This window comes from Rhinopithecus bieti, unplaced genomic scaffold (genome assembly GCF_001698545.2).
Source record: "Rhinopithecus bieti isolate Rb0 unplaced genomic scaffold, ASM169854v2 scaffold_41709, whole genome shotgun sequence".
Taxonomy (NCBI): domain Eukaryota; kingdom Metazoa; phylum Chordata; class Mammalia; order Primates; family Cercopithecidae; genus Rhinopithecus; species Rhinopithecus bieti.
This window is the reverse complement of record NW_016817151.1, coordinates 410,952-433,595: the sequence shown is the minus strand read 5'-3', so window position 1 is coordinate 433,595 and position 22,644 is coordinate 410,952. Positions and strand designations below refer to the sequence as shown.

The window sequence follows — 22,644 nt, the reverse complement described above, 5'->3', positions numbered from 1 at the left end:
CAGCTGCAGCTCTGAAAAGTTGCCCGAGACACAGTGTTTCAGGGTTGCTGGGTGCCTGTGGGGACAGTTATGGGTGTTTTTCTTGCCTAGGAGATGCGGTGGGGTTGGGGGGCCAGAACACCTGCATGGTTGGAGGAGAGGTGCCATCTTTTGGAAAGCGGGTGTAGGAAGGCAGCCTTTGTAGAGCTGGGGCTGCCCCCTGCCAACTGGGGCGAGGGGGTGTCTTTCATCTCTCCCAGACACAGGGCTCCCACTGGGGTCTGGCTGCCCAGAGTCCCATCCTTTCCTCTGTGGCCGGCCTTGTGTCTCCTTCACTTGGTCTCCTTGACTTGGAACACCTTTGACCACAAAACCCTGATTTTTATCGCTGTTGGAAATCCTCTCTGATTTCTTTTTTTGAAACAGGGTCTCTCTCTGTCACCCAGGCTGGAGTGCAGTGGAGCCATCATAGCTCAGTGCAGCCTTGAACCCTGGGCTCAAGTACTCCTCCCATCTCACCCTCCTGAATAGCCGGGACTACAGGTACGCACCACCATGCCTGGCTAATTTTTCCTTTTGTATAGAGAAAGGGTCTCTATGTTGCTCAAGCTGGTCTCAAACTCCTGGCCTCAAGTGGTCCTCTCACCTCAGCCTCCCAAAGCACTGGGATTATATAGGTTTTCATATACTGTGCCCGGTCTCTGATTTAAAAGACAGTGGAGATGAGTTGGCCTGTACTTTCTCTGTGGACCTGCTATATGGGGCCGTGGGTTGGCCTGCACTTTTCTGCAGGTGGCCTGTCTAAGCTGACTTCCACCTGGAACCTGTCTGTGTTTGAGCCTGTGCTTTGATTGTGCAATTCTGAGCCTGCCCCACCCTCCTAGCTCCTTCCTGAAAGTGAAATGCTACAGTCTTTGCTCAAGAACAAAGGCCTCAAGCTCAGCCCTGCATGTTAATAATTTTCAAGTGTGGTCACTTCCTCTTGCCTGGCCTGACTCACCCTGGCTGCTGCCCGTTGTGGCTGCCATGGAAATACAACTCCGAGGAGAGCCCAGACCAGGACAGGGAGGCCATGCTGTGGGTGGCAGTGGAGCCTGGCAAGGTGCCCTCCTGGCCTGGGACTGCTGTGGCAGAGGAAGCATGTGGTGGGTCTTCACCTGCCCAGCTCAGAGCTGAGGTGCCCCATTACTTTTTTACCTCCCTGCTCCCTGGCTGGCCTGCCGCACCTACACACTCAATGCAGCAGCTTCGCTCCTGCTCCTGGATGGCTGGAGGTGGGATCATTGCCAGGATGGCCTCATGTGCCCAGGTCTCCTGGAAGACTCAGTTTCCCTCTTTGTCCCATGCAGAGGTGCAGAGGTTCATTATTGTAAGTGGGGTGACAGCGTGGTGATGGGTTGGAGTGTGGGCTCTAGGGTGGAATCCTGACCTGGTTACTCCTGGCTGCGAGGCTTGGGGCAAGGTATTTAACTCCTCTGTACCTCAATCCCCTCCTCTGCAAAATAACAGTCCCTACTTCATAGGATTGTTGGGAGGATGGCATGGCACCCAGGCCAGCTCTCTGCTATAGGGTTTGTGCCCAACCTGGAGCCTGGCTGAATGCAAAGGGTTTGGGGACTTTCCCGCAGCATCATAAGCTGTTGAGGGCTGTGCACACATAAAGCACAATCATTGTGGATAGTCAGTGTGGTCAGAGTGAAAGGATGATCTATCTTGGGATTCTCAAATGGCTAGGATCAGCAGATCCTGGCTACAGTTCACAGATGTTTCACCTGTGGAAGCTGGGTTTTCATCCTTGCCTTTCCTGTTCATCCTTCCTCTTTAGTTATTTTGCACATGCACACAGGTTCACCATACACAAAGGTAGCATGAATCTCAATTCACCCCGTGTCCGGGCTGTGGGTCTGATAATCCCCACAACTCTACTGTTAGGGATCCACAGACCTTGAAGAATGAGGCAGTCATACGTTTGCCACCAGCAAGCAGTGTTCAAGCCCTATCTGAATGCATCATGGTTTTCTTTTTGAGACAGAGTCTTGCTCTGTTGCCCAGGCTGGAATGCAGTGGTGTGATCTCAGCTCACTACAACCTGCGCCTCCTGGGTTCAAGTACTGAATGCATCATGGTTTTTTTTTTTTTTTTTTTTTTTTTTTTTGAGGTAGAGTCTCACCCTTGTCTCCCAGGCTGGAGTGCAATGGCGCAATCTCAGCTCACTGCAACCGCTGCCTCCCTGCAACCTCTGCCTCCCAGGTTCAAGCAATTCTCCTGCCTCAGCCTCCCGAGTAGCTGGGATTACAGGTGCCTGCCACAATGCCTGGTTAATTTTTGTATTTTTAGTAGAGATGGGGTTTCACTGTGTTGGCCAGGCTGATCTTGAACTCCTGACCTCAGGTGATTAGCCCGCCTCTGCCTCCCAAAGTGCTGGGATTACAGGTGTGAGCCACCACGCCTGGCCAATGCATCATGTTTTAATGATGATCATCAAAGGAGCCAAGGGACTGACAAATGTCTAGCTGCTTCTGGAAGATTCTAGCAACTGCTGGCTGCTTCTCATGCTGTTTTCTCACATCCCTTAAGTCTGATTAAACTTGTAACCCATTTGTAGGCTGGGGCCATTTCGGCTACATCCTCTATACAGCCCAGTCCCTCATGCCCATTCTGTGCTGGGAAAGGGGGAGCACACCATTCACACCTCCCAGGTGGCTGCTTCCCTGTGACAAACAGAGTAGGTGCAAGTTTGGGCTTGTGAGGTGATTTGGCAGTGCCTTTGTTTGATGACTGTTGACTAAGCCCAGGTGTGCAGACTCAATGTTTACAGAGTCCTGCTTGGCTCACGGCTGGGGCTGGAATGAAGAAAATAAATATTCAGGGGAGGGGTAGGTGGCATGGATGATCCAAAAGTCATCTGTTTAGGGCCTAGAGCCAGAGGTAAGGTATTTTTGCATGTTTCCTTAAGTCAACCAGACAGGAACTTTTTGTCATGAGTATCTACACTGTGTGCTGGCTGCTATAGGGACCGAGCAGTCCGTGAAACTCAGTTTATATACCTGTGGACCAGCTGGGAACCTGGAGTGGACACAGAGGATGTTGGAGGTGAAAGGAGTCTTGGAGATTATTTAGTCCTACCCTCCCATTTTCCAGATGGAAACCTGGAGGCCCAGGAGGTAAAATGATTTGTCCGAGATCACTTGGCTAATTAGTGATGGGACCAAAACCAGCATCCAGGTCCTGAACTGCATCACCTTGCAAGAGAGTGGTCCTCACACTTTCCTGTGCATGGGAATGACCCAGGGAGCTTGTTAGAAAGCAAATCCCCAGGCCATGTCTTCAGAAATTCTCATTTAATAGTGAGTTAGAGAATATGGGGAGTCTGAGGAAGGTGGTCGCCACCACCCTCTGAGATGCACTGCTATAGTGCAAAGAGCATTTGACTTCTTAGACTGATGGAAAAGCTCACTGCATTTCCTGAAGCCTCATCAGTAGCAGTGAGCAGAACAGGCAGAGATGCAAACAACTTGAGAGATGGGAGCATGAGGGATTTAAACCCAGGCTTTAAAATGCATTGCAAGTAACTGGTATGTCAGGAGACTTGACATGTACCTGCAATTTAAATGTGGCGCAGTCCTGGACAATCTCTAGGTCACACACCACTCGGTATATCTATCTATAAAATGGTCATGATGATGGTGGAAGGTAATAACCTACAGTACTACATTGTCACGAGGATTAAACGATGTGATGCATGAGAAGCACTTTGCCTAGCACTCGCTAAATGGCAGCTTCTCTGATTATACATAATTGCTGGGGGTGGATGAGGGCAGGTTTCTGTTTAATGCCTTTACATAATGGACTTCTGCTGAGGGTTTCATTTGAAGAAAGCGGTTCTGGTTCTGTAGCTAAAGAAAGTGTACAGACCCTTCCATCCCTGGGGGACTAGGATGCAGCAGGCTGTTTCTGCAGAGGACTCATCCTAGTTTGCACCTAGAAAAGTGGTACCTTTCTCTGGTCCTGACCCACTCTCCCAGCCCCCACCTATATATCCCTGGAAGATTTCAATGATCAGACTAAACAGGGACTGTTTCTCTCCATTTTCTAGAAGTAGAGATTGAGGCCCTCGGGAGGCAAAGGAGGCTGGTTATGGGACCCCTAAGAGCTCTTGTCCCCTTCCCCTGATTGTTAGATTTGGGGCCGAGGTTACCAGCCCCAGCTGGCCTGAAGTCCTTCCCTGCGCTGCCTTCTAGGAGCTGGGCCTGCAGGGAACCAGGAAGCTGGTGTCTTGGCCAGGGTGTGCCACTTCCTGGTTCTGGCCAGTTTTGCTGCCAGTCAGGTCAGCCTGACCTTACCAATGCTGTAAAATCCATTCCGGGTGCAGATGGGGGAAGAGAGGGATCCCAAGGCCTCATGTGGCCCTGCTATCGGCCTAATGAAGGGGGTGGCTTGGAGGGTGGGCTGTGGGAGGGCTGAGGGTGCTGTCAGTGCACACTAGTGAGTGCGTATAGAAGAGTGACTGTAATTTTAGCTTCAGAGTTGGGCAAAGAGGGGAGTAGTACATTGAGTGCCTGGGCTGTGTGAGACGGTTCAAGAAAAAATCCTAAAGCGGTGTCTGTGTCCTATGGCTGTGAGGGCCTGGGAGGAGCATGTGGCACTGTGCAAGTGAATGGGGTTGAGTGAGCTGGTGTGTGTGGCAATGAGTGGGAGCCTGTGAGCACATGCAGGCATGTGAGCTGTGTGCTGGCATGTGTTGCTATGTGTGCCCATACAAGGAGAGAGCACTGGCCAGGAGTCTCACGATCTGGGTTCGAATCCCAGTGCTGCAGCCACTGGGCTCTGTGACCTTTGGCAACATGCACCATCTGGAAGTGAGAACATGAGGTTTCTCCTGCCTCCCTAACCGTGGCAGCTCCAGAGTATATGTGTGGGCACGTGGGTGTGCGGATGGGCAGGAGAGGGGACCTAGGCAGCTGGCATCTGGGCGCTCCTGGCTGTGCAAGGGGAGCTCTGCTGCTACACAGGCAGAGCAGGGGCCGAGGCCAGGCGGAGGGAGCAGTCTGTGGTTGGGGGGTGTAGTTGGCCCAGCAGTAAGTGGCTCTAAACTATCCCATCTGCTGTCTGGGCTGGGTCCTTCTCACTCTGGGTGGAATTTCTGATGGTGTCCCGGCTGCCTGAGGTGGGCGGCCTCCCAGCCGCAGCTGCTGCCTACTCTTCTGAAGCTCAGCCCTGGGCCAGCCACCCCTCCCTCCCAGCCTCTGTTCCTCTGCCCTGAGCCTGCATTCCTCAGCTGCCAGAGAAGGCATTTCTGAGAGGGTCACTCTGCCTGTGCTCCTGCTGCCCAGGGCCCATGGAGCCACTCCCCTAGGGGCCAGTTCTAAGCCACCTCCTTCCCCTGGGTAGGAGTGGGCACCCTGCATTATTCCAATCACTTCTCCTACCCTTGGAAGCTTAGCTGGAGGGCAGGGTATTGGCTGCTGGCCCAGCTCCCTGCTCTTCCCTTAGGGTCCCTGAGCTCTCCCAGCCTGAGGTCGTAGAGGTCCCTGAGTAGGGAGGCCTTTACGCTGCACATTCGCTCCCTTCACGGCTGGATTCAAGGTCATATTCCCAGACTAGACGTCTGGGCCAGACTCTAGACTCAGCCCCTTGGAACTATATGGCCTTGGGGTGCTATGGCCAGTGCTCATAGAGTCTTACTAACAGCTGCCCCTGACTGACAGCTTCCCTTGTGGGGTGCTGTGCATGCCACCACAGTGAATCCCCTGCAGGAGCCCTATCTGAGAAGGTATAGGTATCCCCATATTACAGATAAGGAAATAGGCTCAGAGCAATCCTGCTTGCCCAGTAAGCTGCAGGATCAGGAGGTAAACAGAGGACTGCCCAACTTCTGACCACTCAGGCTAAAGCCCCACTCCTGACCACTCAGCTCCATGGCTTCCTACCCCAGACATAGCACCAGTAAACATCAACTTGTGGTTTCCCCTCCACCAGGAGTTTCCTGGCCAGACCCCCAGCCCTGCTGTGCCCCAACAGTTCCTCCACACTATGGTTCTACCTCTGAAACAGCTATGCTATGAGCCGGCACTTTGCCCACTCAACCATCATTCCTTCCCTGCATCCCCAGCAGGAGGCAGGTGGGTCCCTGACCAAGGTTGGAGGGTGCCCCACGGGGGTGCGGTGACTGGAGAAAGCCTGCCTAAATGATCAGAGCAGGAAGGATTGGGTTGGGATTCTTAGGATTGAAAAGGTTTAAAGCCCTGGATCCTCTGGGGTTTGCTTTCTTAAGATTTTTTCTATCATAATTCAGTTTTTTTTTTTTTTTTTTTTTTAAGACCTAGTCTTGCACTGTCGCCCAGGCTGGAGTGCAGTGGTGCAATCTCGGCTCATTGCAACCTCTGCCTCCTGGATTTGAGTGATTCTCCTGCTTCAGCCTCCCAAGTAGCTGGGATTACAGGCCCCTGCCACCACACCCAGCTAATTTTTTGTATTTTAGTAGAGATGGGGTTTCACGACATTGGCCAGGCTGGTCTCAAACTCCTGACTTCGTGATCCGCCTGCCTCAGCCTCCCAAAGTGCTGGGGTTACAGGTGTGAGCTACTGCACCTGGCCATAATTCAGGTTTTTAAAAATTTTGTTTTAATTAGAGAGTAAAGACATTCTAGAAAAACTTTTAATTAGAGACACTATAGGTTGGAATATAGCAGATCATGGACTCCGGGGCCAGACTGTTTGGATTCCAAATCTGGCTCTGCCACTGACTGTGTGACCTTGTGTAAGTTATTTAATCTCTCTGAGCCTTAGTTTTCTTTTCTGTGAAGTGGATGCATTCATTGCTGTACTGTGGGAATTGGATGAGATAATGCANTTTTTTTTTAAGACCTAGTCTTGCACTGTCGCCCAGGCTGGAGTGCAGTGGTGCAATCTCGGCTCATTGCAACCTCTGCCTCCTGGATTTGAGTGATTCTCCTGCTTCAGCCTCCCAAGTAGCTGGGATTACAGGCCCCTGCCACCACACCCAGCTAATTTTTTGTATTTTAGTAGAGATGGGGTTTCACGACATTGGCCAGGCTGGTCTCAAACTCCTGACTTCGTGATCCGCCTGCCTCAGCCTCCCAAAGTGCTGGGGTTACAGGTGTGAGCTACTGCACCTGGCCATAATTCAGGTTTTAAAATTTTGTTTTAATTAGAGAGTAAAGACATTCTAGAAAACTTTTAATTAGAGACACTATAGGTTGGAATATAGCAGATCATGGACTCCGGGGCCAGACTGTTTGGATTCCAAATCTGGCTCTGCCACTGACTGTGTGACCTTGTGTAAGTTATTTAATCTCTCTGAGCCTTAGTTTTCTTTTCTGTGAAGTGGATGCATTCATTGCTGTACTGTGGGAATTGGATGAGATAATGCATGCCAAGTGTAGAGAAAACGCATGCATCTAGCAAGTGCTCATAGATGTTTGCTATAATTATTATTAAATAGTAACTTATGTCTGTTGTAGATAATATAATATGCAAAAGACATAGCTGGGTGCGGTGGCTCACACTTGTAATCCCAGCACTTTGGGAGGCCTAGGCAGGCGGATCATCTGAGATCAGGAGTTCGAGACCAGCCTGGCCAACATGGTGAAACCCTGTCTTTACTAAAAATACAAAAAATTAGTTTGGCATGGTGGCACGTGCCTGTAGTCTCAGTTACTCTGGAGGCTGAGGCAGGAGAATCACTTGAACCCAGGAGGCAAAGGTTGCAGTGAGCTGAGATCACGCCACTGCACTCCAGCCTGGATGACAGTGAGAGACTCCATATCAAAAAAAAAAAAAAAGGCAAAAGATATAAAAATCACTGGCAATGCTATTAATGCTTAGTAATCCAATAATAATGGATTTGTATATTTTATTTTTAAATTAATAAATGAGTATCAATCAAAATTTTAAAGGTATACAGGAATCTATAGTGGAAAAGTTTCCCTGATCTATCTCTTATGACCCAGTTCTCCCCAGGGGAAACATGTAAGTTTCTTGTGAATCCTTTCAGAGTTCATACACACACACACACACACATACACACACACACACACCCCCCCATAATGCACTATAGTAGAGTGACTATACTCATTGTTTTGTACCTTGCATTGTTCCCTTAGGTCTTGGGCTAAGGAGACATATTGAAATCCCTCATTTTTGTTATTGAATAGCATTATATAGAGAGAGGAGGATGATGATAATGTATCATATTTTCATCAGCCTGCTACTGGGTAGACTTGTGGAGTGTTTCCAGTCTTCTGCTGTTATACTTACAAGGAATATCCTTATGCACATACACAGTTGCAAACATATCATCTGTGGGTAAATTTCATAGAAGTGGAATTCCTGAATCAGTAGGGAGGTGCAAAGTGTGCCTTAGTGTGGAGGGTAGGGGCAGGGGTTGGGAGTTCTGTTTGCAGGACCCTCCTCTGCCCATCCTGAGCACTCCTTTCTAATCATGGGTTCCTTGGCCTGGATTACCTGGGCATGTTCAGATGCTAAATTGTGGGGCATTGACTGCTGCCTGTCCCGGGGGCCCAGAAGTGTCTCCTGCTGCTGTCCAGACCTCAGAATTCAGCCTGTTGGAGGGCTTCAGCCTGACTGCCTATAGGAGAAGCCCAGGGAGGAGCAGCTGACCCCTTTTCCCAAGAAGCTGGGCCTGGTCCAGTATGAGCTCATGCCTGGAACCAGCCCAGCTTCCTTGGCCCTGCACCTGAGTTACTGGTGGCCTCCTTCCTCCAGCATGGGCCATTTGACTTGGTAGCATGAACGCACGTGTTCCTGCCAGCCCAGTGGGGTCCCCTAGAGCTGTGGCACCTGCGGGAGGGCAGGGGGGACAGTAACCCCCCTCATCCACTGAGGTTTGGTCTCCTTCCAGGCACCTGAGTCGAATATCTTGGCTGAGCTGGTGGCTTTTGTTTATGGAGAGAGGGACTGTTGTGGAAATAGTCCCCAGCCAGCCCAGGTTGTGGTGGAAAACAGTTGGTTGCTCAGGCAACTTGACAACTTCAGTAGGGTGGGAAAAAGTTTTTGTGAGGAAACTGCCACAGTTTTGTCTTCTCCATTGCTTCCTGGACATAAGCACCATCCCTTATACCTCTAGCGGCACCCAGGCACCCCCAGCCTCTCCAGGGGCAACCCTGCCCTTTAGAATTCAATTTAACTCACAGTTATTGGGTTCTTGCTGTGTGCCCAGCTCTGTGCTTGGCTCTAGGGAGTATGGAATGGTGATCAAGCCCAGTGGATACAGAGCGTTAAATCTGGAATCTGACCTTCTGGGTTCAAATTTCAGCTTGGCCGCTTAGCTGTGTGACCTTGAACAAGTTACTCAACTCTTCTACGCCTCATTTTTCTACTATAAAGTGGAAACAGCAGTAGTAATATGCACCTCATAGAGCTGTAGAGGGGATGAAGAGAGTTAACATGCAATAAGGCACTTCGAGTCGTGGCTAGCATATAAGGAAGCAGGCAATAAATATTATCTATTCTCATTATGACTGTTATGACCATTATCTTGCTAAGATGAACCAAAGAAATGACATGTTTCTCTGCTGAGGAGCCTTGTCTTGGATCTTTTTCACTGCAAGGCAGTGTTGGCTTCTTGATGGTGCCTTTTGTGGCAGCCACGCCTGATATTTGGGCCTCAGGAGCAGAGATGAATGATGATGTCCTTAGGACTGAGGCTCTGGGACCAATTTGTCCATGAGGGACCTCATTCACCTCCTCTGGAACCTCTTGCCCTCGTCCCTGCCCCACATCTCCCATTGGCTACAGACATGGCCACAAGTGTTGAGGCAGGAGAGAGAAAAATTAGAAAAGAAAAGGTCTTTTTTTAATTTTTTTTTTTTTTTTTTTGAGACAGAGTCTCACTCTGTTGCCCAGGATGGAGTACAGTGGTGTGATCTTGGCTCACTGCAACCTCCGCCTCCTGGTTCAAGTGATTCTCATGCCTCAGCCTCCCAAGTAGCTGGGATTACAGTTACGCACCACCACACCAGGCCAATTTTTGTATTTTCAGTAGAGATGGGGTTTGACCATGTTGGCCAGGCTGGTCTCGAACTCCGGACCTCAGATGATCTGCCCGTCTCGGCCTCTCAAAGTGCTGAGATGACAGGCATGAGCCACCAAGCCTGGCCTTTCTTCTGATTTTTAAAGATTAAAAACAAATTTTAAAGGAATGCCCCACCCTTACAGATCTAAGTGATAGGGGTGGGGGTGGCCAAAGCGTCATGGCATGCCCAGCCTGCACAGCTCATGGGGTAGCCTTTGGAAGGCAGGGGCTGCCCCTAGCCTCACTCCTGCCGGCAGCCCTGCTGGGTGGGCATAGAAACCAGGTGTCCTGTTTCTCTGGGTGACAGTGGGGCTTCTTGCTGGCAAAGAGCTTGAGGAGTCCTTTTATCAAATCCTCATGGTTTGGTTTTGTTTTGTTTTGTTTTTGAGACAGAGTCTTGCTCTGTCACCCAGGCTAGAGTGCAGTGGCATGATCTTGGCTCCACCTCCTGGGTTCAAGCAGTTCTCTGCCTCAGCCTCCCGAGTAGCTGGAATCACAGGTGCCCAGCACCATGCCTGACTAATTTTCGTATTTTTAGTAGAGATGGCGTTTCACCATTTTGGCCAGGCTGGTCTTGAACTCCTGATCTCCTGATTCACCTGCCTTGGCCTCCCAAAGTGCTGAGATTAAAGGCGTGAGCTACCACACTGCCAAATTCTCATGTTTTACAGATGTAGAAGAGATCAGTGGTCCAGAGAAGTACGCAAGGTCACACAGCAGTGCATGACAGCGTTGTCTGTCTCTCCCCTGCTCCTCCTCCTCCCCTAAGGTCCAGCAGTCTCTTTTCTCCAATGGCTGTGCCCGAGGGTCCTCATTGCCCTTCCTGGCTGCCTGGGGGCAGGCACAGGTGTGGCTGCCCAGCAGCTCTGGGGGCCTCGGGAATGAGGCTGGCTTTGTTGCAGCCCCAGCAGCTGTGGCCATTTGGGTCGAGTTTCCATTAAGCCTTTTCCGAGCCTTGGGCAGGAGCAGGAGGCTCAGCGTTTAAAGGTCACCCGGCTTTTGAAGCTGCAGCGACATTAATAGCTTGGGAAGAAAACAAGCCTGTGCAGGGACAGGAGGACAAGGCGTCTCTGTCAGGGCTGCCTCACACACACACACACACACACACACACACCCTGAGAGCCTCTATCTGTCTCTTGCTCTCCTCTCCCCTTCCTTTCACCCCCTTTTGGGGCCTCTTCAGCTCTGAAGCCAAGAAGCTCAGGCAGATTTCCCTGCACCCCACCCGCTCTGAGGTGACAATTGGCTGAGGATCCAGCTGCCCCAGCCCAGCAGCCTCTGCCATTACCCACTTGAGGTTTCCGCAGAACTCAACCATGGTTACACAAGCCTCCCAGGGTCATATGACCTCATTCTGGCCCCACTGGCTTTTGCAGCCTGGATTCCTAATGAGACAGTGAGCCTGGGCTGCGTCTCCCCATACGGGAAATGAGAGCGCTGGCAAGTGGGTTGTCTTGCATGCCAATTCTAATCGCTGGGTAGTGGCTTGTGCAGAGGCCGTGTTGCAGAGGGTTCTGAGGTTGTGTGGGTTCTGTAGGACAGTAATACCTGGATGGATTAGTGATGTCTGCCAAGGACGAGGGCTAGAAGGTGGTGGCACATGTGCCACAGATCTCCCGCCTAGGACTAAACGATTTGACAGCTCTGCAGGTCTTGGATACTAAGACCCCTGAGGCAATTGGGTGGTTCTTCTCCCTTTTAATCAGTCCAAGGGTGGGGGTGGGGCACATTCTTGGGTTCTGAGAGAAAAGCCACTCTGGCCCTTTCCCTGGGAGCTGCCCAGGCCTGAGCTCTGGGACACCACCTAGTGGCCTGGCTTGGCAGTGCCACTGGGCTGGGCCCAGATCCTAGGCAAGAAGCAAATCCCTCTGCAGGTAGGCATCACGACAATCACAGATGGACACAGGGTCTGCTCCTTGGTGATTTTCAGAGGAGGGAGGCTGGGGTGTGCAGAGACAGAGCTGGTCTGAGGAGTCCTACCCTCCTTCCAGAAGACTGACCTCTGGGTGGGGCACAGGAAGGTGCTGGCTGTTGGGACATGAGGCTTCCTGTTCTAACTCCCACCTTTCAGGGTTGGGCCCTGATCCTCCTGGGGGGCAGAATGGAAGGTCAAGTCAGATCTAGGAGGGGGTCGACCTCCTGCCCCCAGGGCTGGCATTAGCTTGGAAAGGGGCAGCCTGCCATCAGTCTTGTGTCCATGTCACTGGGCTGCCTTGGCCTCAGACCCCTTGTCTCTGAAGTGAGATAATAACACATTTCCTTATATATCTTCTAGGTTTGTTGTGAGGAGTAAATGAGTGTGTGGGGGACAGAGGGCTTTGGAAACTGAAAAGCCCCCCGCCCACCATTGCTGTGAGCCAGAAGAGGAAGGGAAGGGAGGGAAATGCACAGTTACTGCACTCCTCCATCTTTCCTTCCCTTCTTTACTCATTCGCCTAATAAATATCTATTGACCATGCCAGGCACCGATTCGGGCACTGGGGATACCACAGTGAGTATGGCAAAGCCCCTGCCCTCGTGGAGCTTACATTCTAGTGGAGAAGATATCAGTGACAAATGTATAATATCCATGGTGGTCTGTTTCATGAATAGGACAGGTGAGCCTAAAGGGTTAGGAACACTGGGACGTTGAGGGGTGGACTTGCCTCTTTGGTCCCCACTCAAGGTGATGGTTGAGTAGGGACCAGAAGGAAGGGAGCCGTGCAGATATATGGGAGCAGAACATAGCAGGTGGTGGAAAAAGTAAGTTCAGAGGCCCCTGGGTGGGAGTGTGCCTGGCTCACTGGTGGACTAGCAAGGATCCAGGTAACTGCCGTGAGTGAGGCTCTCTCTGTATGTGTGCATGCATATTTGACAGCAGGTCAAAAGGTGTCATGGGTAGTACCATGTGGGTTGGCCACAGTAAAACTCTGGGTATTCTGGGGACATGGAAATCACTGGGAGGTGTGGAGCAGAGGAAGGGCATGACCCCTGCGATGACGGGTCTCTAGGCTGGCAAGTGGGAGGCAGGGAGCTAGGGAGGGCGTGGTAGCTGTGGAGGTGGTGAGGAGTGGCCAGATTCAGAAATCATTTGGAAGACAGGGAAGACAGGCTTTGCCATAGATTGGACATAGAGTGTAAGAGAATGAGAGCACTCCAAGATGACTCCAAAGGTTTTGGCCAAAGCCAGGGAGAGTTGCCATTAACAGAGATGGAGAAGGCAGGGGAGGAACAGGTTGGGGTTTGAGGGAATCACAGGTGGGATGGATCCATGTTGTTGGAGCTGCTGTTGGGTGTCCAAGTAGAGGCAGCAGGAAGGCTGTATGAGTGTGGAGTTGAGGGGAGTGCCCACGGGAGAGGCTAGAGCACATGAGAGCCAGTGTTCAGTATGCACGTGGTATTCCAAGCCGTGGGGCTGGGTGAGATTGCTCAGGGAGTGAGTCTACCCCGGGAAAAGGTCCCAGGCCTGTGCCCGAAGCCACAGCAGCCTGTCTCATTGGGTGTTTATTATGCTCCAGGTACCTGTGTACATTCTATTAATACTCCTTCCAAGGGGGTGCTATCCCTATGTCTACAAATGAGGGAGCTGAGGTTCAAAGAAATGAAACAATTTCCCCAAGTCACACAGCCTTACTAGGGTCAGAAAGTGCATCCAGGGCTCTGGCTCCCCGGCTCTCACAGCCCCCATGCAGACCTTCGCTGGCCTTGATGCACCAGGCAGGAGGCTGGCTGGGATGACCTTGGGCAAGGCCAGATGAACTGCACTGGGGCAGCTTGCCCACCTCTGTGGGCCAAGCCGGGAGTGACTCAGGCCTTGGCTGCGTGCTCATGCTAGGAGAGGAGGTTGGCTGTTTGCCGCCCCTGCCAGGCCTGGATTCCTTTACAGGGGAGGTGGAGAGCCACTCTGATCCTGGCTCCCTGGGACCTGGAGGAGGACAGGTGTGGGGTTTCTGCTTCCCAGTCCCCAGGTCATCCACAATCATGAGTTCAGGGGAGCCTTTGAGTCAGCTTCCGAGAGGTCTGATAAGCCCAGTGGGTTGTTTGCTTCCTTTTTCAGAAGCCAGTCAGGGGTTATCTCCCTCTGTTTCCCTACCAGTGCTCAGCAGCTGGGGTTCTGAGAGGTGGTATGGTTTCTCCAAGGTCACAGAGCCAGCTCTGGAGCAGAGCCAAGAGACCTTGCTACCATGCTGTCTGGGTCATGTTTCCTCTGCTGAAGTGTCCTCTATGCTCCTTGGCTCATAGCCCTGTGAGCCTTACTTGGCATTTTTTGCCTCTTAGGAAATGGGTTCCTAATTCTGGCCTCTCCACATACTGGCTGTGTGACTTTGGGCAGTTTACCTAACCTCTCTGAAATGGTTCCCACAGCTATGAAATGGAGGCAGCAACACCTGTCTCATGGTTTTAATAAAGATTAAACGTGAAAGCACGTGGCACAAGCTCATAAACCTGTCGCCTACTTGCCTCAATCCTTTCAGGTATTTTAAACTGCTTTTCATTTGAGCAGTGCTAGTTGCAAAAGGCAGCCTGGCAGGGACAACTCTGACCCTGCTCCCAGGCACACCACAGCCATGGCCTCAGACTCTGCCCTGAGCTTAGTCAGGGGGAGAAAGGGAAAGTGCTCTGAGAATTGGGGGCCTCTACAGTCCACCTGGTTCTATAGGCAGCCTGGGAGTCTCAGACCTTATAAAGTCTTGTGGAAATGGTGCTTCTGTAAATCAAAATGTTTCCCATTACTGTTTCCCTGTGTTTCCCATTACTGTTCTGAGCCACTCTTCTCATCTACAGAACCACCCTTTAATAGAAAAGTCTAGACTTTGCCTTTACTCACTGTGTGTCCTCAGGCAACTCCCTCCTAGACTTGGGTCTCAGGCTCTTCACCTGTAATGTGAGGCGGGGTGTGGGCCTGGGCTGGAGTTGTCAGTCCTTTACATTTTGTGGTCCCCACAAGGATGCTTTCAATGCTTTGCACCTGGGCCAGATGGAAGCGGCTGCATGAGCTGCCGTGTCTCCAGTTGCCCAGGCCAGCCCAGCCTCCCCGGGACCGTGAGGATCGATATTTCCTTCTAGAGGCCTGAAAGAGTTCCAGGGATTGACATCCAGGTGCTGGGGAAAACTCCCCTAGAATCTCCCTACCCCATCCCCTGCGGGGGCAGCTTGGCCAGTTTACCCACTGCTCCTGGCTCTCTACCAGCCTCCTGGGGCAGTGATACCTCAAATGCCACCTTCTAGGCAGTGTGCTGAGGATTATCTTATTTCATTCCCATTGAAACCCCCTAAGGGGTGCATCGAGATGAGGACATATGGCCATGGAGAGGATGGGAGACTTGCCTGAGGCCCCATGTGGAGGGGAAACTGCAGCCCTGTCTGAACCGGTTTGCGCTTCCTATAGGTGGCTTCTGGAGCTTCTCAACACTCAGAGAGGCCCAGAACCCGAGGGAGCTGTCCAGAGGGCTGCTAATGGGGAAAATGTAGGTCTTGCCATCTTCCTTCTTCCTCCCCTGGGGGTGGCCCAGGTCATCTTTCTCTGAGGGATTGCCTTTGGCAGAGTGAGAGCCAGGTCCCTCCATCTCTCTTAGTAAATTACCGGAGGGGCAGGGAGATGATGGCTTTACTCCAGAAGGCCTTAACACAAGTCACTGACCCCTGTGTGTGATGACACTAGGGCAGCAGACAGTAGCCCAAGGCATCAGCTTCTGGGGCCTCCTGGCCCTGAGATCTGTGTTAGAGACTTGAGGGCAGGTCCCCAGAGCCCAGGACAAAGGCAGTTGTCAGGGTGGAGCCCTGCCTCGGAGGGCATTTTGGCTGAGGCGAAGCTGCATACTCTTCTGATGTATGTGGGTTGGTGGGAGATGTGGGTGTGGGGGTGTTGGGGTATCTAAAGCCCAACACCTAAATAGTTGGTATTCCCCAAGCTTATGGGAAACCATGTGATACTTGGCTACTTGGCTACCTTCCTGTGTTCCTTCTCACAGCAAAACTCTCTTGCACTGATCATTTGAGGTGTCTCCTTGTGAAATGGCTTTGGCCCCTCTGGGCTCTGACTTGCTCATGTAGGAAGAGATGGGATAGAGGGAGTTGGATAATAAATCATGCTTCACTCAGTCAACGGAATACTATTCAGACACTAAAAATGATGGCGTAGCCCTACGTATTCTGACATGGGAAGATGGCCACAATATCTTATGTGAAAAAAACTAGTTGCATAGAATTTATGGTTTGATTACATTAGTAACATAAATTCATTTATGGTGGTATATGCAAAGAAAAAATAATGCCAGACGCAGTGGCTCATGCCTGTAATCCCAGCACTTTGGGAGGCCGAGGCAGGTGGATCACTTGAGGCCAGGAGGTTGAGACCAGCGTGGCCAATATGGTGAAACCCCATCTCCATTAAAAATACAAAAATTAGCCCCAGGCGTGGTGGCGCATGCCTGTAGTCCCAGCTACTCAGGAGGCTGAGGTGGGAGAATTGCTTGAACCTTCAAGGTGGAGGTTGCGGTGAGCCAAGATCGCGCCACTGCACTCCGGCCTGGGCTGGAGCCAGACTCCATCTCAAAAAAAAAAAAAAAGAAAAAAAAGAAAAAATGAAAAATTGAGATGTAGACACACCAGAGTGTGAGTAGGTTTTCTCAGGGGTTGATGTGCTCACAAAAATATCTTGGCCAGGCGTTGAGGCTCATGCCTGTAATCCCAGCACTTTGGGAGACCAAAGTGGGCAGATCACCTGAGGTCAGGAGTTTGAGAACAGCCTGACCAACATGGCCATCTCTATTAAAAATACACACACACATTAAAAAAAAAAAAAAGGCCGGGTGTGGTGGCGTGCACTTATAGTCGTAGCTACTTTGAGAGGCTGAGACAGGAGAATTTCTTGAACCTGGGAGGCAGAGGTTGCAGTGAACCAAGATTGCACCACTGCAGTCCAGCCTGGTCGAAAAATGGAGACTGAAAAAAAAAAAAAAAGAGAGAGAGAACATTTCTATATCAGCTGTTAAGATTGTGACTCCAAGTCCTAGAAAAGTGAAAACAAGTTTGCACCTGTTTCATCACACTCAAGAATATTATTTGATGGAATGGTCTCTTAAAATCTGCCACTTTTCTACAATTAATGAAATTACTGTAAGGCTTGGAGTAGGCATGAAAAAGTCAGAAGTTGGTGTTTTTAGGCCCACTCCCTTCCCAGTGGTCTGTGCTAACAGAAATGCAACCTTGGCAGTGGTTTACATGCGTAGGTTTGAGTGGGCCAGGCAGTTTTCTGTGGCAGATTTAGGTCCCTCATTGTGCTTGATATTCAGTTCCACCCATACATGTTGTCAGGACACTGTGCTGACCCTGGGGGCTGAGGGACACACATTGGCTGGGGCAGGGGAACTGGGCTTGGTGGGGATAATAACAGAATTTACGACGTATATGGTTTCTCAAGACAACTTTGAGAAAAAACTTCTGGGATTTTAAAAAATATTTAGGGGCCGGGCGCGGTGGCTCAAGCCTGTAATCCCAGCACTTTGGACACTGAGTGTTCCACAAGAACAAACGTGTCTGTGATATAAATAAAACATGTCGGCCTGACATTGGGGTGAGGATAATGAATTCCAGGAGTTGACAATGGCCTTGCATCTCTCTGCATCTCTCTGTTGGGCTGGTGCTTCTCAGGGGAGTGGACTGAGTTTTAGGACCTAACATGAGTTTACCAAGAGTGGGAACTGGGCCTCCCCATCAGCCCGAGGCTCTGCAAGGATGGAACCCTGTTTCCTCTCTCAGGCCAGAAGCTCCCAGTGACACCGGAGGGTCCGGTTTCTCATCACTGCTGTCCCTGGGGTTTGGTGGAGCTCTGCACAAGATGCCTGCCCTGGTGGTGGGACCACGACGTTGGGGCAGTGATGTGAGAAGATGAGAACAGGGACTAGAGATCAGAGAGGCAGGACATCTTTAAGAGCCCCTCCTGCCTCAGTCAGCTCTTCAGGGGTCCTTGGCAGTATGTGTAATGGTAGAGACCAGTGGCGTGGGGGCCATATGTCCCAGATTCAAATCCTGGCTCCTCCACTAACTCAGCGTCTATACCTCACTTTTTCCATCTGCAGCTTGGGGATACTAGTACCTACCTTACAGTACTGTCATGAGTTGGCCCCCATAGAACGCTTAGGATGGTACCTGGGTGGGAGGAAGCTCTTGCTAACTGATAGCTGTCCTGTGCTAGTAAAGAACTGCAGGGATTTCATTATTGAAGCTGGGGAGAAAGGAGGAAGAAGCAAGTCTCCCTTGAGCATGGTAGGGGTCGCGCCTCCCTGCCCTCATTTCTTAATAGCCCTTGGCCTGAGCTCATGTTTTGCTAGTCTCGGCCCTGACTCCATCTCCCTCTGTTTCAGGTGGGACCATCCGTGAAGCTGGTGCCAGGATGTCCCGGGGGTGTGGATGACCGGCCGCCCAGCCCCAGCACGGCCCGGTCCCGCATGCCACCGCCCCGCGAGGACCACTCTCCGAGGGCCGCCTGGGGCCCCGCGCGCCCCTAGTCTGCTAACCCCGAGCCCTCAGCAGCCCATTCCCGCCTGGCCACTCGGGGCGGAGGAGGCGCTGGAGTGAGCTGCCTGAGGCCGCAGAGCAAGCAAGCGGCTGACCGCGGAAAGACCCCGGGGAAGGGGCTTTGCGGCCGGCTAGAAACATTTTCTCCAAGCGGCTCCGCAAAATGACCAGCCTGTTCCGCCGGAGCAGCAGCGGCAGCGGCGGGGGTGGCACGGCCGGTGCGCGCGGGGCGGGGAGGCGCGGCCTCCCCCCAGGAGCTCAACAACAGCCGGCCGGCCCGCCAGGTGCGCCGCCTGGAGTTCAACCAGGCCATGGATGACTTCAAGACCATGTTCCCCAACATGGATTACGACATCATCGAATGCGTGCTGCGCGCCAACAGCGGTGCTGTGGACGCCACCATCGACCAGCTGCTGCAGATGAACCTGGAGGGCGGCGGCGGCGGCGGCGGCGGCGGCGTCGTCGTCTATGAGGACAGCTCCGACTCGGAGGACAGCATCCCTCCGGAGGTAGGGGCGCGGCCCAGGTAATTCCAACCACCGTTGGAACCTCTACGAAGACCTGGGTTACTCCGCTGTCTGGGGTCTAATTAGCAAGCAGCCTTACTTCCCCTAGGGAAAAGTACCATCCGTCAGTGACCTTGTTTTATGGGCAGAAATCATGCAGTCGTTCAACAAACACTGAGCACCCACTCAGTGGTGTGTGAGACGTGGCACTAGACCCTGAGTCAGGAGGCATCACAATCAAGGTGCTTGTTAAAAATGCAGGTGCCTGGGCGCCACCCCAACATACTGAACTCCACTTCCAGGCCTAGAGTCCGCTAGTGGCCAAGTTAGACCAAATTTCTGCCCTCCTGGAGCTCAGAGTCCAGTGTGGACTAGAAGCGCGAGTCCCGTACTGACGGCCAGAGTGGTAAGTGCTCGATGGAGACGTGGAAGCAGCAGAAAGGGGTGGCTTCCCAGAGGAAGCGATGGCTAAGCCCAAACCCTAAGCGATACCCAAAGGAAGAGTGAAGCCGGGGGAAGGGTGTGTAGGCAAAGGGAACAGCTTGCGCAGAGGCTGGGAGGTAAAATAGTGTCTGACTGGCTAGGGAACTGGCAGCAGGACCATCTGTCAGGGTCCTAGAGTGAGAGGAGATCAGTGAGGTTGACAAGGCCCTGACGCTGAGAAAAAAGAGTGTGGCTGTATCCTGGGAGCATAGCCATGGAAAGGTAGTGAGGAATCAGACTTGCCAGTTAAATCCCTCTGACTGTGGCCTGATGGAAGCAGTAGTGAGCCATAGCCAAGCAGTCTCTCCAGGGAGGTGACTGGAGAGAGAGGACCTGCATACTTCATCAGTACCCATCTGCTGGAGCTTGTGAGTCCCTCCCAGTCCCACCCGAGTTCAGTGGACATCTGGCCTCCTACTATCAGCAGAGCCTGAGGTGCTTGGTGCAGAAGGGTGAGGCACACAGAGCCTGTTAATCAGAGGGGTGCTGTCCACAGGGCCATTTGAGACTTGCAGCCATGGACAAGACCAGGACCCAACAGGTGGGATTTAACTCCACTCTTTATTGAGTCCTGACCCATGCCAGGCATCGTCCTAAGTGCTTTAGATGTATCATCTCTACTTTTTTTTTGGGGGGTGGCGGGGGACAGAGTCTTGCTCTGTCACCCAGGCTGGAGTGCAGTGGTGCAATCTCAGCTCACTGTAACCTCCACCTCCCAGGTTCAAGCGATTCTCCTGCCTCAGCCTCCCGAGTAGCTGGGACTACAGGCATGTGCCACCACACTCGGCTAATTTTGTAGTTTTAGTAGAGACAGGGTTTCACCATGTTAGCCAGGCTGGTCTTGAACTCCTGACCTCAGGTGATCTGCCCGCCTCGGCCTCCCAACGTGTTGGGATTACAGGCATGAGCCGCCGCACCCATCCCGATGTGTCATCTCTTCTAATCCTCACAAACTTTGTGCTGTGGCGTTATTATTACCCTCGTCCCTGTTCTCCATCAGTCATCCTGCAAGGCGAAGTCTCCTTGCTTTTCCTCCTTAGTGTGTGCTGCTGAGACTTCTCTTGGGGGTGGAGAAGCTCTGTTGGCAAAGACATCTGGCTTATACCTGTGTCATCTGCAGCACCCAGGACACTCCAGGCACATAGCAAGCACTTGGGGAGTGTTTGTTGAATGAATAAATGCTGCTGCTGTCTTTGTACAGTTTTCTGTTGTCTCTCTCCTTGGGAGACCACTCCTTCGATCTACTTGGAGTAGGTGGTGGAAGGAGTATTTGAAAATATGGATCCTCTTTGTAGAAAGAAGGAGAGAGTGAGAGTGTGCGTGTGTATGTGTGTGTCTGCAGATACAATTGACCATTGAACAACACAGCTGTTAGGGGCAGTGAATCCCCCCATGCAGTCAAAAATTCACTTTTTAATATAACTTTTGATTTCCCCAGAAATTGACTACTAATAGCCTATTGTTGACCTCAAGTCTTACTGTTAACAGAAACAGTTGATTAACATATATTTTGTATGTCATATGTATCATATACTGTATTCCTACAATAAAGTACGCTAGAGAAAAGAAAATGTTAAGAAAATCATAAGCAAGACAAAATATATTTTCTATTCATTAAGTAGAAGTAGATCATTGTAAAGGGCTTCCTCCTCATCGTCTCACATTGAGTGGGCTGAGGACGAGTGAGAGGAGGGGTTGGTCTTGCTGTCTCAGGAGTGGTGGAGGTGGAAGAAAATCTGCCTGTAAGTGCACCCATGCAGTTCAAACTCATGTTATTCGAGAGTCAACTGTATATGCTTTCAGTGTGAACTGGAAAGAAAGCTCTCTGCAAGCTCTGACCCTTTCTGCAGTCTGATTTGCCCTGACAGTCTGGCAGGTAGGGTAGTATTTCCTCCTTTGTCCAAGGCCCCCACAGCCCTATAAACCTCTGCAAGGCTTCACCACCCCCTAAGTAGGCCCTTGCTGTATGTGCACTTCTGTTTTCTAAGAATCTTGCTTTCCAAATTGAGCCCCCTCCCCTCCCTTGGCAGTCTTCCCAACCCCCCACCTTTGGAACTCTGCCTGGGCCCACAGGCAGGCAGCTCCTGAGCCAGCGGAAAGTGCTTCGGAAAATTTATGAGCCACAGCTGGAATGACAATAACTGCTGAACGGAAAAAAAAACGCTTTCTGGGGGCTGATGGATGGTGGGCTGGCCTGAGGGGTATCCTTGCCATGGAGAAATATCTCCTGTCAGATAAATGGCCTAGACCCTGCCCCCTGGAGCACCTGGCAGGCATCCATCACCCACAACGAGTTAAGCCAGGAGGCTGAAAAGCCCAAAACTTCAGCACCTTTAGAGCCAGAAGAACAACCTCTTTGTGGCTGGTGGCAGTGGGAGGGAGAGGCCAGGGAGACCAGCAGCGCTGCTGGGGTTACTCTCCTTGGGACTCAAGCCCTGCATTCTGGAGCTTGCCTGGCCGGCCATCTGCCTTCTCTGTGTTTCCCAAGTCCTCTCCAGGAGGCTCTGATGAACGTCTGTCTGGTCTTGCTGCCCTGGGAGGCTGCAGGGAGGAGCTGTGTGGGGGGACCTCCTGGTGTGGCCGGGGACGCCTGATTGTCCTGAGTCTGGGGGGCTGATTGCCGCTGGCCATGGTCGGAGGAAACCCCAAGCAGCTTCCTTTAGGGGACAGTTTCTACTGAGCTCTCCTCCCCTCCTCAGCCACTTCACTCCAGCCCACATCAGTGGGAACAGCTCAGGCCAGCCACCGAGACCCACCACTGCTAGCCTCAAGGCCGCAGCCCGGAGCCCTATCCCTCAGAGCAGAGAGGTCTGGGAAACAGGGTGTCGGGGTGGGGGACAGCAGCAGCAAGTTCTCTGAATGAGCCAGGGACTTGCGGGGCCACTGTCCTGTGCCAGGCATGAAAGATTCGCCAGGGAACAGGAGCAGCGCTTACAGTGTTCTCTCTCTTTTTTCCTTTCTTGTGGAAATTTAGGGTAAGCAGAGCAGTGGCCTGCCAAGTGCTACATTCTTCCTTTCCTGCAAAAGCATCTGTTTAAATACTTTCGGCCTCAAAGGAAAGAACGTTAGTGCATTCCAGGGCGCGAGGCCTCCTTGGGTTGAGCTAGCTGTGTATGCGCA

General features: G+C 51.8%; 1 protein-coding gene across 1 annotated transcript in view; it reads left to right on the top strand.

Annotated features, from left to right (window-relative positions):
* The first annotated feature begins 477 nt into the window (after nt 1-477).
* The window catches only part of CUEDC1 (CUE domain containing 1), a 42,132-nt gene continuing 19,965 nt past the window's right edge, over nt 478-22,644 (top strand). The window contains 3 exon segments of the mRNA XM_017855905.1: nt 478-522; nt 18,382-18,766; nt 18,768-19,044. Coding sequence (XP_017711394.1) covers nt 18,699-18,766; nt 18,768-19,044 — 345 coding nt within the window. The 5' untranslated portion in view covers nt 478-522; nt 18,382-18,698.